Source organism: Lissotriton vulgaris, chromosome 11 (assembly GCF_964263255.1).
Source record: "Lissotriton vulgaris chromosome 11, aLisVul1.2, whole genome shotgun sequence".
Classification (NCBI taxonomy): Eukaryota; Metazoa; Chordata; class Amphibia; order Caudata; family Salamandridae; genus Lissotriton; species Lissotriton vulgaris.
This window is the reverse complement of record NC_141699.1, coordinates 1,010,254,062-1,010,271,528: the sequence shown is the minus strand read 5'-3', so window position 1 is coordinate 1,010,271,528 and position 17,467 is coordinate 1,010,254,062. Positions and strand designations below refer to the sequence as shown.

The 17,467-nt window shown below is 43.8% G+C and overlaps 1 protein-coding gene across 1 annotated transcript in view; it reads right to left on the bottom strand.

The window, feature by feature from the left end:
• The window catches only part of PDCD10 (programmed cell death 10), a 154,087-nt gene that overhangs the window by 50,646 nt on the left and 85,974 nt on the right, over positions 1-17,467 (bottom strand). Inside the window, exons 3-6 of the mRNA XM_086944330.1 lie at positions 10,977-11,030; positions 9,977-10,094; positions 8,605-8,731; positions 2,648-2,726 (exon numbers count right to left, since the gene is read on the bottom strand). Coding sequence (XP_086800456.1) covers positions 2,648-2,726; positions 8,605-8,731; positions 9,977-10,094; positions 10,977-11,030 — 378 coding nt within the window. The remainder of the gene's footprint in view (positions 1-2,647; positions 2,727-8,604; positions 8,732-9,976; positions 10,095-10,976; positions 11,031-17,467) is intronic.

The following is a 17,467-nucleotide window of genomic DNA, read 5'->3' as shown; positions in this document are numbered from 1 at the left end:
TCGGTTGGGACCGGCCTGGGCTCAGCGGGTGCAGAGTGGGCTGGTCCAGAGCTTCCTGGCTGGCATCATGGGGGTTGTTGCAGCAGAGCCTCTGCTGATGGGAGTCCCAATCTTCAAGAGGGTCAAAGCAGGCAGGTCCTCTGGGTGTCCCAATGTTGCTGTCCGCAGGAGTCGCCGGGTTTTAGGCAGGAGCAGGTTCCAGGATCAAAAGGCCGGTAGGGCTGGGGCCAAGTCAGTAGTTGTCCTGTTGTTAGCAGCTGCATTGCGGGTCGTCTTCTTGATCTTTTCTTCTTTTTGGTATCGGAATCTCAGAAAGGAAGGTTCAGGGAGCCCCTAAATACTAAATTTAGGGGTGTTACAGGTAGGGCAAGGACAGGGACCAATGGGTCCCTGTCCTGGGGTGAGTACACCCCCTAGCCTGCTCCTCTCCTGTGGGAGGGGGCAGGAGCCTAGCTGTGATTTGGCAGGGCTCCCCATCTACAAGATGGGGAGCCCGGGGTCGTGCTTCACCTCGCCTCTTCCACCTGAGGGGTGGAGTTGGCAAAGGTTGGCACACCCCCCTTACTGACGTAGTTTTTCCTGCCAGTCTTCCCGCCAGAGTGGGGGTTAGAACTGGTGGGGGCCAGTTGCTGGGTACAGCAAATGGTCTAGAGAAGCTCACAGAGGCGGCATGCCTTTGAAGCTTCCCCCTGCCCATCCTGGGGGAGGAGACCTAGCACCTCACCCAGGATGTGCATTGTTGCAGGCCCAGGAGAGCGGGGGGGCTCTCCACCCAGGGGTCCAGCAACATGTCTGCTGTGTGGCAGCCTGTGCAGCCACTCAGCCCAGACATGGATTGTAGGTTCGGGTTTTGGAGGTCATCTCTAAGATGCCCTCTTGTGCATTTTACATTAAATCTCACACTGGCATCAGTGTGGGTTTAATGTGCTGAGAAGTTTGGTACCAAACCGGTCAGTCTTCAGTGTAGCCATTATGGTGCTGGGGAGTTCGTAATGACAACCTCCCAGCACCATATACTCTAAATGGCATCACTGCACTTAGTGCCCAGGAATAGCCCTGGGTACTGTAGGGGCACAGGGATCATGCACCTGTGCCCTCACCTCGGTCATAGGGCACCCAGCTAGAGGGGTGACTGAAGTATGCCAGGGCAGTGGGTTCTGTACTTCTGCACTCAGCCTGAAAAGGCAGGGTGTGGGTGTCAGGGTACAGGGCCCCTAATGGTGGCACAATAAGTGCTGCAGCCCTCAGGGGTCTTCTCTGGTCACCATGCCCTGGGTACCTAGGGTACCATTTACTAGGGGCTGACAGGTGGCCAGAGAAGCCAATTGGGTCTTTTGTTTCAGCATAGTTTGGGGGAAGGAAAACAGGCCCTGGGTACCTGGTTGGCAGGAACCCAGGGCACACTCAGTCAAAGCACATCAGCAGTTCAGAAAAAAGTGGGGGCATACCAATGCAAGAAAGATGGCACTTTCTCACAAGAATTGTTTCTTATCCATTGGATTGGGAGATCTATGGGATAGTCCGGAAGAAAGATCTTTGTCAACATCAAGAAATGCCTTTTTTTAAGGATCGCCATCTCAACCTATTACTGAAGGGGCCCCAGACAGGCACACCTACATCATCCTTTTTAGAAGTCAAACTGCAATACACCTTAGTGCCTAGCATAGAGGACATACAGCCTTCTCTTGCTCAAAAAACTCTACTTGCAGTTTAGGTATGGTGTACTTCCCTTATGTGTGTGGGGGGGCTAGGGGTAGTTCTACGAAAGATTGTCCGTCATGTAAAAACTGTACACAGACTCACCTGCTTGTGCTGTTTTTCTGCCCCACCTACAAGGCAATAAGGAATCGCTGGCTACGACAGCTTTGTTGGAACTTACCATTGCTCACAGGCTTACAGGATCCTAAAATATGATACCGGCATGCCAATTGTATATTCAGTTTCCAGTTACCTGTTCTCAATGTGGTGTGCACGCCGTGCAGTTTTAAAGAAAGATCAAGTCTAAATCACCCACTCTATGTATTTACTACGACTTGGGACTCATTTTAATCTGTTTTTTAATCATATGATTTTGCACTATATGCTTGAGATACTCAGCGCCTATCAGGATATTTAATACTTTAACATTTTATTGCTCTCATATTTTTATGTGCACAAAGAACTTTTATACTGATAAATTGTACAGAATTATCAAATGTTATCTCTGGGCTTTTATGGTCTTGTGAGGCCGAAATAAAGTATCTCTTGACTTGATTTGAAAAACAAAGTAGGTGTGGTTGGCTATGTGGAACATTCTACTCCCTAATCCTTTTTATGTGTGTTGATGTGGAGAAGTGTAGTTCGGGTGTTTAACTTTAATAGATGTGGCTTGTGATGTGTAAAATATTACAATACTGATACAAAAAGTGGGCATTTTGAGGCGAAGGGTGGTTGAAGGGGAATCAAAGTGTTGAACTATACAATAATGTGTATACCAGTAGATTATTATCCAAATTGTGGACTATCTGTAGGACTGCACTCCAAATTGAAGTTAACTAACCCTGAAATGTACTCTGCGACGAAGACTATTGATAAAAGTTAACTGAATTAGCATTTATTTGGAAACATACAAAACATATTTTTCGAACAAAAAAAGGTTGATACATACCCTGCGGTTCTGGTACTGATACTTCTTAAATACATTATTCACTGTATCAAGGAGTTCCTTTATTGCACTTGCGATATCCCTATTTATAAAGACAGAAGAGCACGTTAATAACAAAATAAGACTGATAATAAAGTTTCACATTTTAGTCAATCACATCTAAATGAACAAGAATTTGCTAAGCCAGCAGATTTCACCTATTTTCTCTCTTTTCACGCTCGGGCACGTATTCATTGTGCATGCTCGGTCAGTACAAGCTTACAGGCACACCAAGGGTGTGCATGTCTTCTAGACACGCAGTTCGCAAAGTGCAAGAGAGGCGTCAACTCTTAATTCAAACACAATCGTGGCGAACGTTCATGTAAAGTAAACCAAAGTGATCATGGAGTTTAACAAAGTTTGGAAAAGGTAAGTTCCATCATTTCAAGATGTTTTCACTCATCCTGAAAAGTCAAATGCAACAAATTCACATTTCTTAAGTATAACTGATCTGAACAGACAAACTGAACGGATCAAAAAAGTGGAGGGAGGAAGAAGCAGAGGTTCATTCAGCTTCCAAGAGGTATTGGTTATCTATCAGAAAGGGGAGGAATCAACCACATAAGTTGCAATACCAGAGTCTCAGATCGTTTTGTCTCGGAGACCATCAACAACATGTTTACCGAAGGCGGTGTATGTAATCTCCACTTAGCTTGGTTCAGTGGGGAGTACTGAAAAGTGTGCTTTACTGCCCTTCCAGCATCTAAGGCGTGGAATTGGCAAAGGGGGGTACACCTTCTATTCTTAGCTTTCCCACCGGTTCTCCCACCAAAAGTGGGGTTTGAAGCGGGGACTGCCATCTGCTGATAGCAGCAGAGGCTGGGTTTATTACAAAGGAGGCTGGCCCTTGAAGCTTTTCTCCTGAGCACTGTGCCCATCCTGTGGGAGGAGGGGAGACACCTCCGTCCAGGGTGTTCTTTGTTTATGGCCACAGAGAACAAAGGATTTCGACCCAGAGGTCCAGAAACAGGTCTGGTGGTGTGAGACTGCATACAGCCAGTCAGAGATCACCCCAGTTGGTAGGTTTTCAGGGGGTACCTGTAAGGTGCCCTCTGAGTACAAGCTTCAATAAATCCAACACTGCCATCAGTGCTGGTTTATTAAGAGGAGTGCTTGGTACGAAACACTTCAGGGAAGCCATCAAGGTCCCGGGGTACTTAAGTTATCGAGTTTCCAGTCCATGTACTCTCTATGGCTTCTATGGTACAATATCTAAGAATAAACTTAAATATTGTTGGGTCATATCTGCTCTTGCAGATATGCCCACCCCTGTGATATAGTGCACCCTGTCTTAGTTTGTAAAGCCTGCTAGAGTGGTGACTTACCTATACCTTAGGCAACTGGTTGGCATGGCATTCAGGCAGTGTGCCATGTCGACAGTAGTTTTTCACTGTACCAAGACATGCAAGATGCAGTGGCATTGCATTTGTGAGGGGTGCCTAGGGGACACTTCTGTTTCCATGCCTTACGTACCTAGGGTACTATTTACTAGGGACTTACAGGGGGGCTGAAGTTACCAATCCTACTACAGTTTTAGGGAAGAAGCACTGCACAGGGACCCTGTGCACTACAATTGAAACCTCATTATTTTTCAGGTAAAATGTGGGGGAATTACCATCTCAAACGAGGCACTTTCTCGCAAAGATGAAGACAATATCATCTTAACTTTGATGCAAAAGCAATACTACCTCCAGGGGAAATGATGGGTGGGCAACAAATTAATTTGAAAGTGGTTTTATTGACAATTAGCTTTTCTCAGCAGTACTGGATGCATTGGCTGAGAAACGGATTACAAACAGAAATGTCACCATTAAAGTTAAATCCCACCTAGAGAGTCAAACAGTTTTAAAGGACTTCAGTTTGGTAAACTCTCAATCTTAACCTTCTAGCCATACTAGAGAGATGATATTGTTCAGGCAATTTATGGCACACAGATGCCAGACAGGATTTAATAGTGGCAGTGTTTATATCCTCTTTAACAGAGCAAGCAGAATTGCATTACAATTTGACTTGTACGCCGCAAAGCACTCTACAAACATTCCCCTCTTTCTTTGTAACATTTCAATTTCACAGGGTTTCTTGCTGTTAAATGAACCTCTGCAACATTCGGCAAAGTATCTGTAGGTGAACTCCCCCTTTTTATTTCTATGCCCGAGGGTTGTCAGCCTAAAGATTCAAGTGTTAACTTGCTGCTAACCGAGCATGTCCTCCTTATGGGACAGTCCGGCCAAGTTGGTGCTGGCTAAGTTGGTTGAGTCCTAGGGTGTTAAAGTTGTATCCTAAGCAGATGACACTCAACTCCTCTTGACCTTCCAGGAAAACATGCATACTTCCCTTGATTCCATCAAGCTCTGCCTGAATTTGTGGTGGATTGGATGAACACAAGTTGTCAGAGACTTAACTCGGACAAGACAGAGGTTATTGCAGCACTAAATCCATCCCTTCACCTTATCTTTGGTAGCATTCAAAGTTGGGCGTCACCCCCCAGTCCTGCTCCTGTGATTACAGACCTCAGGATGAAATCTTTCTCCGACATGGCCTTTGAGCCCCAGGTCAAGGCCTTATCCTCTTCCGGTTTCTGAGTTGTTGAAAAGGATGCTGCACTTTATTCCAGTAGAGCATCGCAAGACAATTGCCCACGCCTTACTAACCTTTAGGTTGGACTATTAAAAAAGGCTTTACTTCAGCCTTCCAGAATTGTTGATACAGCGTCTGTAAACTATTCGAATGCTGCTGCCCAGCTGATTTTGAAAATCGTGCTTCACATTTCTGTGTCTCGCCATGTACGTGCCCTTCACTGGCTTCTCATTAACAAAAGAATCCAGTTTAAAGCTCTGATCATAGACTTCAGGGCCTACAATCAAAGAGGTCCTCTCTAGCTTAGGAGCCATTTCAAACCATACATACAGGAAAGACTCTGAAGATCCGATAATCTCAAACTTTTCCATATCCCTCTTATTCAAAGGCCAGAAGAGGAGACATATCCTTCACCTTTTGGGCAAGTAAGCGGTGGATCGCACTTCCTCTTAATTTGAGAAGCAGCTCGTCTGAAGCAGTCTTTAGAACTTTGATTCCTGCTAAGGCAGCTGTCATCCCTTTCTCAGCTCCCCTCTCTGGGTTTTCCTTTAAGCCAGCTCCGGGACGCCTCCTAGGAGGTAGCATTGCCCTCTATGAACAGAACTGTATTTTAACTTAGGGTGAAGAGAATCGTTTTTGACTTGTCGAGCTTGATCTTGCGCACTGCATTAATGAAAGCATAGGGAATGCATAATAATAAAAAATTCAGACTATGAAAAAGGCATCTTTCACACACTGCTTATATGGTTGACATTTATTATTCTGAATGCTGGTGAACAAATACACTTTGATCCATCAGTACGCAGTTCATTTGCGCAGAACCACTTAAGACTTATTCCTCACTCGTGATTGGCTAAGATAGTGTGTTTAGTCTATCTGCTCCAGGGTCCTGTGCTTTCGTAAGATATTTAGCTGTGTATGGCTATCCTCTATACCCATATGGCTTCTACATAAATACCTTAATCGTACTCCACTTGCATTGCTCAGTTGTAAAATTTAGTAGTGTTGTCCACCAACATTTTTGCATGTTTTAATGCAAAAATCAAATGAAGTGGTACAGTGCTAGTGAGAAAGCTCCAAGCTCAAACATCCTGAAAAGGGCTTGTTACATGAACATTATAAGCATGATTGTGTTCCCAATAACGTCTAGCGACAACCATGAAGGGATCTGAAAGTAACATTGGTGAAAGATTTGCATATTCTTTGACTAGAATTATTATAAATCTGACATGCAAATTTTGAGAAACCACAATCTAGTCCTTCAAATCTCTCTAGAACTGATTTCGATAGGCCTTCAGACTATCCTTAAGCAACCCGATCCTCAGTCTTGCCAGAGACTTTGCAGGACCGAGGAACAGAATTACTTTCAAATTGGCTGAAGGGTGATCATTTAAAATACTCTACACATTGTCCATAAACGAGAAGGCTTTTAAAATTTCAGTGTCCAACACCACTGAAATGAACTGCATTTGTATTCAATGTTGCAGAAAGAATTTCTCCACAAATATTGAGAGCCGCAGAACCAGCAGTAGGTTTGATTGTTTTGTGCATATGTTTCATGGCCAAGCTACGAGATGAGGGCTGCAGGAGAAAATCATTAAGAAAGGAACACACATAAGCAAGAGGTCTGAAGGTGTGCAGCTACTTGCCCATTGTTGAGAAATTACTTTTATAAGATCACGGGTAGTTTGGAGACCATGTCAGAGCCTTAGATGCACAATCATCTTTCTAGGGGTCTCTACAGTAAAAACAGAAGTTCCTAAATGAAAAAAGGCTCAGCGCTGTATGCACTACAAGATGACACCATCAACTGAGGGACCTTGGTTGTATTAGAGTGAGAACTAGCAAGGTTCTTGACTGGGATTCTCTTTCCTTGGTCTTTTGAGGAGATGGAACCCAGAGTTCTCCAAACACTAGTTGGCAAGTGACACAGAAATTGCCCATTTAACCCAAAGTCAAATATCCTTCATCTTTCAATTTCCGGAACAACATTTTTAAAAATTTGAAAGGGCAGCCCCATTTCAACTCTTTTGGACAAAGAACAGAGGTAGAAGGCTTGTGAAGTCAAAGCAACTCAAAATTAAGGTAAATATTAAAATCTGTCAAATCATCCTTTATGAACATTTCATTAAAATTCTCAAAACCTGTATGCCCTTCAAGTCTGTATGTTGTGTCTGCCTCAAGACCTCACAGCAATTCAAGATTCCTACTGGACTTCTGTGTTTATGCACTGCATGTGTCCTTTTCTGCATCAGGAGCTTTTCAGATCATCCTTTAAAGTTTTTCACTGCCTACGTTGCAGAGTTGTATTGAGGTTACTCATTCTTTCTGTCTTGAGGAAGACCCAGTCTTAAGGAAGTACTGGCCTTTCCATCATTCTTTGGGGTCGAAACGTTTACTTTTCTTTTACCTTGACCTGTACTCTTATATCATACCCAGATACGGATGACTAAATATGCATTCACATCGTCTTGCTACTGGTGATTTGACTAGTTAGCCATTTATATATTGTTAGACCGGTCTTTTCATCTATTGTAAATATTTAATTATTAGCACTTATACCTCTTCATTCAGATACCATCACAATCACTCCCTTGAGCACTTGTTTAACTTCCGTAAATTGGAGCAACCATTGGAACTGTGGATTATGGATGAATTTACATGGCATAAGTTTTGATAAATGCTCAATAATGTGTCATTGTTTAATTGATTTCCGATTTTGGGGGTCACACAAAGTTTCTTATAAATATTGGTCGGTTGGATCTACTAATGGTAGAACCCTGGCAAATGTTTACTGGTAACCTTTCAGGTGATAACTACTGTATTCAGATGTTAAACAAGAAACTGATCAAACAGTATTAATGTGTGTTAAAGTCACAAATTAGTAAAAGACAATACCTGTAGACTGCGTTGCATAATATGCTTTTTCTTGCTGCATGATTTATTCAACAGTGCCACATAACTAATCCCTCCAGTGCCATGCAATTCAAGAAGCCCCAATTACATCCTTTGAGATGTACTCCTTATCAAAAGGGAAAATCGGGTTAACCAGTGGTCACATCCGTTGGTTACAAACTGATACTCACAAATGTAGCTTTCAGAAGTTCAGGACATGAGTGTGATTTAGTGTGAATCTGAATACACTAAAACCCATTCCGATTTAATTTAGGTTGTGAAAAGTGATGCATTGTAATTAGTTCCTTCTTCCCGCCTTAGGAAAATCTTAACTGTGCCTTTTGTGGTTGGAAATTCAAACTGAAGTTGTATTGCGGTTTGTGTACAATTTTGCAGATTAATCCAAGAAATGTTCTGCTTCGTTAATACATAACTGCATGATAGCTTACTTGATTGTCTGTAGGAACCGCACTCTGTCGTTGATCTCATCAGGAATCTTACTAAGAATATGTTTAAGTGCTCGTGCCTTCTCATTCAGTTCTAAGAATTCTGGTTCTGGTCGGTCAATCATGTATTCTGCAAATACAAAGAAAACACACATGCTGTAAAATCAATTACCTAAACTTTAAAGCTTTTGGTGAATACCAATCAATGCGCTTATTTTCACACAAAACCCCAAATGCCTAATGACAGCTGGCAAGATGGCATGGAACTTACGTTTTCAAAATACTATTCTCCTGAAAATATTCTTTGGACCAAATAGTGACCTGGAAGGAGGAGGGAGGAAGTGATGGAGTAACGTGTGACTGGTGGATCAGAGAACTCGTATCAGTCTCCAGATTCCTCCAGGACATGTAGCGTGCTGGGTGCTCTGACCCAACAGTCTACATATATTGCAGGGCAAGCAGAACAACTAGATTATATGGTGATCAATTATAGATGCTGTTGCACTCCTGCAAGTGTCAAGGGGGACTGTGATCCAGGAAATAGAACCCTACCAAGTTTTTAAAGTGAAGAAATATAACACATTAATATCCACTTTCTTGGACTGCAGATCGATAAGCTACAGTTGTTTTTCCAGAATGCACAGATCATCAACTCGAAAACATTACTGAGGTTTGTGACTCACTCATACTCATCCTCATCGTTAGGGTGGCCCAGGAGTAATGACGATCTTTAAATGAAAGACTACCAGGTGTAGCTTATACCCAGATCATGACCGAATACTGTGTATGCAGCGGTCTATCTCCCCATGGGCACAGACTGAAGCCTCAGGCAAACGTAGCAAAATTGGCAGGTGGGGAATGGCGACTAAGGAGTATGACTACAAGAGTCAATACAGTGAGTAACTTGTACATGCATGCAACGCCTGCCCGGTTTCTACCAAACTCTTACAATATATTACTGAGAATCTGATGTGGGAAGATTCCAGCACACTAATAACAGACTAGCAAAAACGTTTAGAGTTGCCTAAACTAAGCACCTTATTGATAGCTATTACCCATCAATAGGAAACCTTTATAGAATGCACTCCTGCACTGTATGGTTTTCAAGATATTTTATGAACCAAAATAAGCGGATAAGTATGTTTACAGAGTAGTCCAAGTCACAACTCTACCGTGTATGAGTGACACTCAATCACACTATTCCATGTAACTCCAATATTCTTCGAAGCTGTTATATATTAATCATAAAAGCTATAAATAGGCATACAGTCTCATAAAAACGTACCTACAACGCAAGAGACAAGATAATCCAACTTCCCAGAGTCACACTTAGGCATTTGCCCCCCCCCCCCCCCCCCCCCCCCCCAGTGCTTACCCTCTACATCATCAGCTGCCATTCGTAGAAGAGATTCTGTGAAATTAACTTCTACACTTTTTTTCTCCAGAATTTTCATGATTATGTCTTGTGTGAGACCAGGATTCTCCTTCTCCGCCTAAGTAAGTAAGTGAAAAGTTTCAGAGAACAATAAGAAACTGACATGTACAAATATGAACTTATCATAAAACAGAGTGTAGAAGGAAACCACCAGACCCATTGCAGATCATGCTGCTCAGGCTCCATATTTGAGGTCACAATCACCCACGTATCTTTTCAAGACTTCTTAGTTTAATTTCCACAACTTCTTCTTGGAGGTTATACCCTTTCCGAGCACAACCACAAAACAATGTTACACTTGGTTGTCCCATAAACAATATTGCACTTGGATGTCCCATATCAAAACTTATATTCCCACAACCAAGTATACACTGAAAATGCGTACCCGTGTATAGTATTCTTTACCTTGAGAAAAAATTGCCTCTTTTTCTAAAGATACACTTCAAACGTCTGGGGTTTAAACTATTGGGTCTGGATTAGCTTCAGGTAGTGAGAGAAACGTAAAGAGAGGCAGAGGAAAGAAGTGACCGGAAGGAGCCAAATGCTGTTCGGGGAGAAGGGGTTTTGTGCCGTGAGGGTTGGGCACCTGCAGCGGGATGGGCCCTGGTGTTGGTCACCCAAAGACTGATGGACGCAGGGCCGGAATACAATCTGGCTCAAACGTGGAAACCACATAAATTCACCAGTTATTGAATGTAACAAACACAATAACTCCCACTGTCCACCATGCACAAAACACACTTTTCATAATGCCACTGTAAAATGTAATCAAGCAAGAGTTAAGTACAGTGGCCGATGGAAGTTATGGCAAGCATTGTGTGTGATGCTTAAATATGCAAAACTCTGAAAAATTGACAGTTATTGTAGGCAAGTCCTTAACTGTGGTGTTCAGTGATAAAAGAATATTAAACACGCTTACACATATAAACAGTTATCTCACCTTTATAAAGGCCGCTCGAAGAGTTTGAGCTGCTGATAAGTTCACTCGTTCCAGCTGAAAAATAAAGGTAAAAGATTAAAGTACTACTAGACAGGTTAGTAAAGAGCCCCTTTCCCACAGCAAAGAAACGCAGACCTAGAACAGTTTTGTTGCTGTATTATTTGCAGTACTTCCCTATAGCTATAAAATAATCTTCTATTTTCTAAACATTTTCCCATAATGTGCCACTAGTTATTGATAAATGTTCTTTTCCTTTCAGTATCTCTGCAAACAACCACGTTACAATCACATTTAAGCATTTCTTAATCATTCATTTTAACTAGCCATTGAAAATGTATACTAAGCGGTAATCGTCCACAAGCTCAACCGTATTCTTTGGGTATTGTTGATCAGTCTACTTAACATGCAACATTTGTGGAAGCGCTTTCCAAGAATGCCATATTTTTCATCTTTTCTCTTTTACATTTTCGTCATTTTTATTCTTGGTGTCTGTGCTTTACTAGCGGACATGCACTTCCACTCCCCTTCTTCAGAACGAAGGTCCCAATTCACGAAGAGCCTCCTTTGTCGTGGCGGTGGCTCTGAACACATGGCAGAAATTCTGCAATGAGAAATTGCAGTGAGGAGACTCCGCCACGAGTGCGGAGCCGCTTTGTGAATTGGGCTTCCAGTATCATATCAATCATATAGGACCTTGTTTTTGATGAACAACTCTGGTCTTTGTGGACAGATCTGGCAACATAAATATGATAAATAATCATAAGAGGCCACCTAACTTCTCAAAAGATCTGCTTTGGAAGCTCAGACACCCACGGATTCATTCTCCCAAATATGCGAACAGCTGCGTTCCACTGCAGAAGACCTACAAATTATACAAATTATCTCGTGGAATTCTGCATTCTACAGCAGACCGCTTCACTAAAGAAATAAGAGTGTTTTCCCACTGTTTAGCTGGGATGAACTCCTGAATGTGCACCCTACCTGGAAAACCATGGGAATTCATTACACTCATGAGCCCAGTCATCTGATGCACTTGAAGCAACTAGAGGTCTTAGTCTTGATATGATTTGTGATAAAGTTTTTGCCTTTACCTTCATGGTACATCCACCAAACGATTTGACAAACTTCCCTATAAAGATCTGCAGAGGCCATCATCAACCACTGTTATCGTTCAATTAGCCGCAATATCGCCAGACCACTCGTTACTCAGTGGTAAATCTAAGACTGCTCTAACCGGTTCTAGTTCCCTTACTACTTACTAGAGATATTAGGGTACCAGCATCACCAGAGGTTACAACATTTTCACACATGTATTGTAGTATCTGCATCACCAGTCTTGAGGTACTCTCTAGGAAGATGGATAACTTTACCATGCCTCTGGCAGACACGATTAGTTAGGGAGATCTCTCTCATTGGAAAACATGATCTACAGGTAGACCCACTGAACTGACTAACACTTGTCAGGGTAGGATCCTGGATGCTAAAACCATTATGCCAACAAAAGGACAAAAATTGCCAATTTCCACATCCATGAAATCTGTGCTTTCTCAGAACACGAGAAACTAAGGGCCGAAAGAGCGATGAAGTCACTATAGTTGAATGGGGAGTATGATCTAATTTAGATCAGATCAATTCAGTTCAACCTATTTGTCCTAATGTTCCAAATATGTCACAGAATGTGAAGAATTAAATGCTAAGGACTTGACTGTGGGGTTACAGGAAGGTACTGCATTAAAAAAATGTTAGCTGAAAATATACATGCTAATCCTGTACTAATCTGGGCTGTAGGTTCAACAACAGTGTTTGGGAATTCTGGACAATAGATACAAGAATTTTGAAAGCCGCTAAATTTCCTCCATCTTTGCTCTAAATGGTTGTGGGCGTAATACTTGCTGGCACTACATAATTCATTTGCTTGGTCAATTCCATCATCCACCTGTAGAAGTGAAGGAGCTTCAGAGGAACGTTCCTGTAGGGCTGAAAATGTTGATGCCAACAGTATCTTGGTAGATCATAGATTGCTTCAGCAAAGGGAACTAATCACGCTGCATTACATTCTAGTGCTGTGTCAATCTCTAGGGTGCATGTGCAGGTGTTTTAAGAAAGCACTGATTTGTGGCTGGTGTTCACAAAGCCTCCCAGCCACTACTGCCTCGATTTTTGTACTCCTAGTGCACCAATGCTTCATCCATTGCGATCAACCTCTGCATGCCACTGCCTGGATTGAAAGTAACCCCACTGTTGCCCAGAACCTGCTACAACAGAATATCCCCCTTGAGTGGCAGATTGATCAGAGGAAAGATGGTCACACCCTGAACAGACTGGTACAACACACTCCTGAAACAATATGGTGCCACTAGGAATAATTTGCCAGTCGATCCTGATCTTCAGAATCTGGGGCAGGAGACGCAGAAGTGGGATGGCATACAGGAGTTCTGAGATCCACTCTAGACATATTGCACAGAAGAGCTGGCATTGTGTGTTCTCAGCAGGGGCGAAAAGGTCAAGTCGGGGTATCAAGCGCTATATAAATACAAACCTCTTCTATCCCGCCACCTACCCTTCTCTACCAAATAACTGAATAACATATCCACTACTCAAATTACTTCATATTTTACTATACTATTTTATTTATTTATTTTGAAAGTTTTATATAGCGCGAACAAGATCTTTGCAGATATTTATTTGAAAGTTTTATATAGCGCGAACAAGATCCTTGCGGATATCAGAGCGCTTTACAGAGGAAGTACATGGGGGAGCATAGTCAGAACAGGTATTACAGTAGGACACATAGTATGAATGATACAAATTAGTGGCTACAAAGCCAACCTGTATATGAGATGAAATGAAATAGCTTAGGATGGGAAAAGGGATTGGGAGTGGCCACGTTGTGGGGGAGGGGAATTATACCAATGCATTACGAATATTCAGAGTAAAGCTGGGAGTGGATTGCAATAGTAGGCAAACATTCTTTCACATATGAGGTAGTATTCCGTGCATCAAACATGTTCAGAATATAGTTAAAAGTAAAATGATACAAAATAGGCAGGCATTCTATCACAAGATGGTGTAGATAAGTAACTGAGCCAAGTGCTTAGCAGTTGTGATCAATCAAGAATGTGAAATTCTTAGCGAGTGTTCAGATAAGGCAGAGAGTGACTAATCCAGGAAGTACGTCCCTGAGAGAGACCAGTCAAACATGTCCGCCAAGTAGGTGGGGTAGAGACGTCAGTCCTTTGTTTGTTGCAGTTTCCCTTTTCCTTCATGCATGCAGGGGAGGTGGGGATATTAGTCCTCTGTCTGTTGTTATTGCTTTCAGCATAGGGGGAGGAGTTTCACTTTCCATCAGAGCCCGCACTGCTCCAGCTATCTGGGAGGAATGCTGTGTGGGGGAGCCAAAGCGAAGAGCCACGTGGACAGAGGTACGGGGAAGGGTGGGGGGATTTACTGCTACAGGTTTATGGCTCCAGCCATTTTGAACCAAGGGGGTAGATTAGCAGTGAATAGGCGGGAAGGAGACAAACAAATACCTCAAGTCTCTGTGTGTCCCCTGAGTCCGTCCGTAGAGTCTTTCTGCAGCCCAACATTAATCCATAATGTGCCTCATTCCCATACGCTCTGCTAATATTAGTGAATTGGCTCTCAGGGCTCTCCTCAGCCTCTCCCTGCTCGGCGGTGTCATATCCATCGGGCGCATCCCTATCCTGAGCCCGTGACTTGTCTCCGGTGTTGCGGTGCGTGGGGGGGGGGGGGGGACTGCTCCTTTTTAGCAGCCTCCATCGCGGAACGGATGGTGGGGGGGCACTCTCAGTCCGTCGCTCGCTGTAGCTCGCAGAGACTGCGAATCCATGCGGTGGAGCGGGCGGGCGGTTCCAGCACAGCAGGCTCTCGGGGGGTGCCCTCCTGTGTTGCCGGGGGTGCCCTCCGATGCATGCCGTGTAGTCCTTTTGGCTTCCTATGCAGCCTCTCTCCAGTGCCTTCCTCCGCCGTGTAGCGGGGGACCTCTTCCAGCCCTCCGAAGGCGTTAGGCTGTCGGGAACAGGCTCTTGGCGTTTCAGCTGCAGTTTCCGCCGCAGTTTAGGGATGAGACAGCAGTCGATCGATATCAGAGCGCTTTACAAGGACACGGGGGTGATAGAGTAATAGAATGTAATAGTTGAGGTAGTTAGGTACAAGGTGCATAGTTACATAGGTAGGTCAACAAAAAACAAGAGGTAGGTCACAGGTGAGGTAGTGTCGGTACAAAGTGCATAGTCAAACAGTTGCGCTAATAATGTAAAAGTACAAAAATAAGGAGCATATACTTGTTTAATCGTGCTTAAAACGTTTTTGGATGTAGCATAAAGGTGGGCATAGTTGAGGTAGGTGAGTGCAGGATGTATAGTCACACAGGTGCATCAGTAGTACAAGAGTAGGGATAGTTGAGGTGGTATAGGTACAGTGTGCAAAGTCAGACAGGTGCGTCAACAATATAACAATATACAAAGAGGGAACATATACAATCAAATAAGTCATAATACAAGTAGTACAAGTAGACCAAGGGGTCAGGCAGGTATTACAGAGCGGATTCATGAGAAATACAGAATAATAGATCATGTGTATTTAGCCATGAGGATCGCTTTTACTTCTTTCTTAAAAAGTTTGTTGGAGGAGATGAGCCTCCAACACTAATCTTTTACGGGTTCTGGAGTGGCGTGCTACTCGCAAGTAAAGCGATTTAACACCCATCAGGGGTCACAAGTGCTATATAAATGCAAACCTTTCTTCCCTTTTATCCCTCCGCTATATTTCTCACTCCAAATAACGGACTAATATCCACCACTGAAATTACTTCATATTTGACCACATTAATTCACCACTAATCCTTTACGGGCTTCCTGAATAGCGTGCGTCAACAAGCGCTATATAAATACAAATCTTTTTCCTCCTCTATCCTTTTGCTATCATTCCAAATCCAAATAACTGACTAACCTATCCACCACTTAAAATGTACTTGCATGTTTCACTATACTAATTCAATACTAATCCTCTATGGGTCCCGGAGGAGCATGCTACTTGTCGAAAAAGCGCTTTGACGTCTCGTATGGGGTAGTAAGCGCTATATAAATGCAATTACAGTACAATACAAAAATACCATTTGTGACCCGCAAGATGCTTGTGACAGAGTTAGACGCCCGGACGTTTAAATATACAACCAGGTGGTTCACCACCAGAGAAATTACTCAACGGTCCAGTCACTTCCAGAGGAGCAGGAACTCTCGGCAGAGGACTCAGGACCCCACCTTGCTTGCAACATAACCACATGGCTGTGGTATTGCCAGTGAGCACCTACACCAGCCTTCCTTAGATAGTGGGTAAGAAAGTCTTTAACACCTGCAAATCCCCCTCAAATCTAAAAGACAGATTCCTCTGATCTCCATCTCTCCCAAATGGCTATCTAACTTGGTGGTGATGCATTCGTGATCACCTTCAACTCTGGGTGGGTAAGAAGAGGAGCCTGCCACTGACCCAACTGCAGTCCAGCAGCCATCACAGACGCAGTCTCCTCCAAAATCTGGATAAAATCGGACAGATTTCCCAGAGGTGTGCCCACTAGGATTTTAGGTCCCGCTGCAGAACCTGCATGTGCCACCTCGCATGTCTCACTAGCTGGATGCGAACAAACCTAGCTGCCACAGTGTCATCCACAAGGAGATCAAGGTCAGAGGCTGAAACATTGTGATTATAGCCTGAATGTACGGTACTCTCCATTCTGGGTCAAAAGCAGAAAACCACACCATACCCAGAATATCGATGATGAACAGGGGCATCTGTGAAAAGAGTCTGGTGTGACTTCAGCAGGTTGATAGTGAATCTCAACAATGTCAGGTTTTTCCATCATCTAGAGGTGGTTAAAGATTACTTAGGGCAAGCCCGCCTTCAGCATCCGTCAATGTAGAGGAAGACTGGTAGCCCGTGTAGACTGTTGGCTCTCTATAGTGCATGAAGGTGAGGTACACTGTGCAGAGAGAACAGACAACCCTTACTGGTTTGCGGGGATTACAATAATAATCCCAAATGCTATTTTTTGTTGTTAAGTGGGTGAGCAGTTTAGGCTTATCAGAGGATAGTGTTAAGCATATACTGCATTGGCTGCCGGCTGGATAGTGGCCCTGCCTTGGTGGCTTGCAGACCGTCGCCTGCTGCTCCCCCCCCCCCCCCCCCCCCCGAGGCGCTCGGGGGACCATCTGAGGCCTTGCTTCGGAGGGGGACCCGGACTAGCGGTGCTCACCCTGTGGAGGGCCCGCGAGACGGGGCGTTGTGCCGAGGCGTCAGAGCGGAGCGAACAGGACGCGTGGCCGGCCCCAGACCCTGTGCTGCCCCATTACTCCTGCATCCTGACTGCATGTATTGGAGACCCCCGAGTGGACAATATGGGCAAGAGAGATCCAGTGCCGCGGTCCACCAGGCAGGAATCCATTGAGAACTTCACCACCACACGCACTCACAGA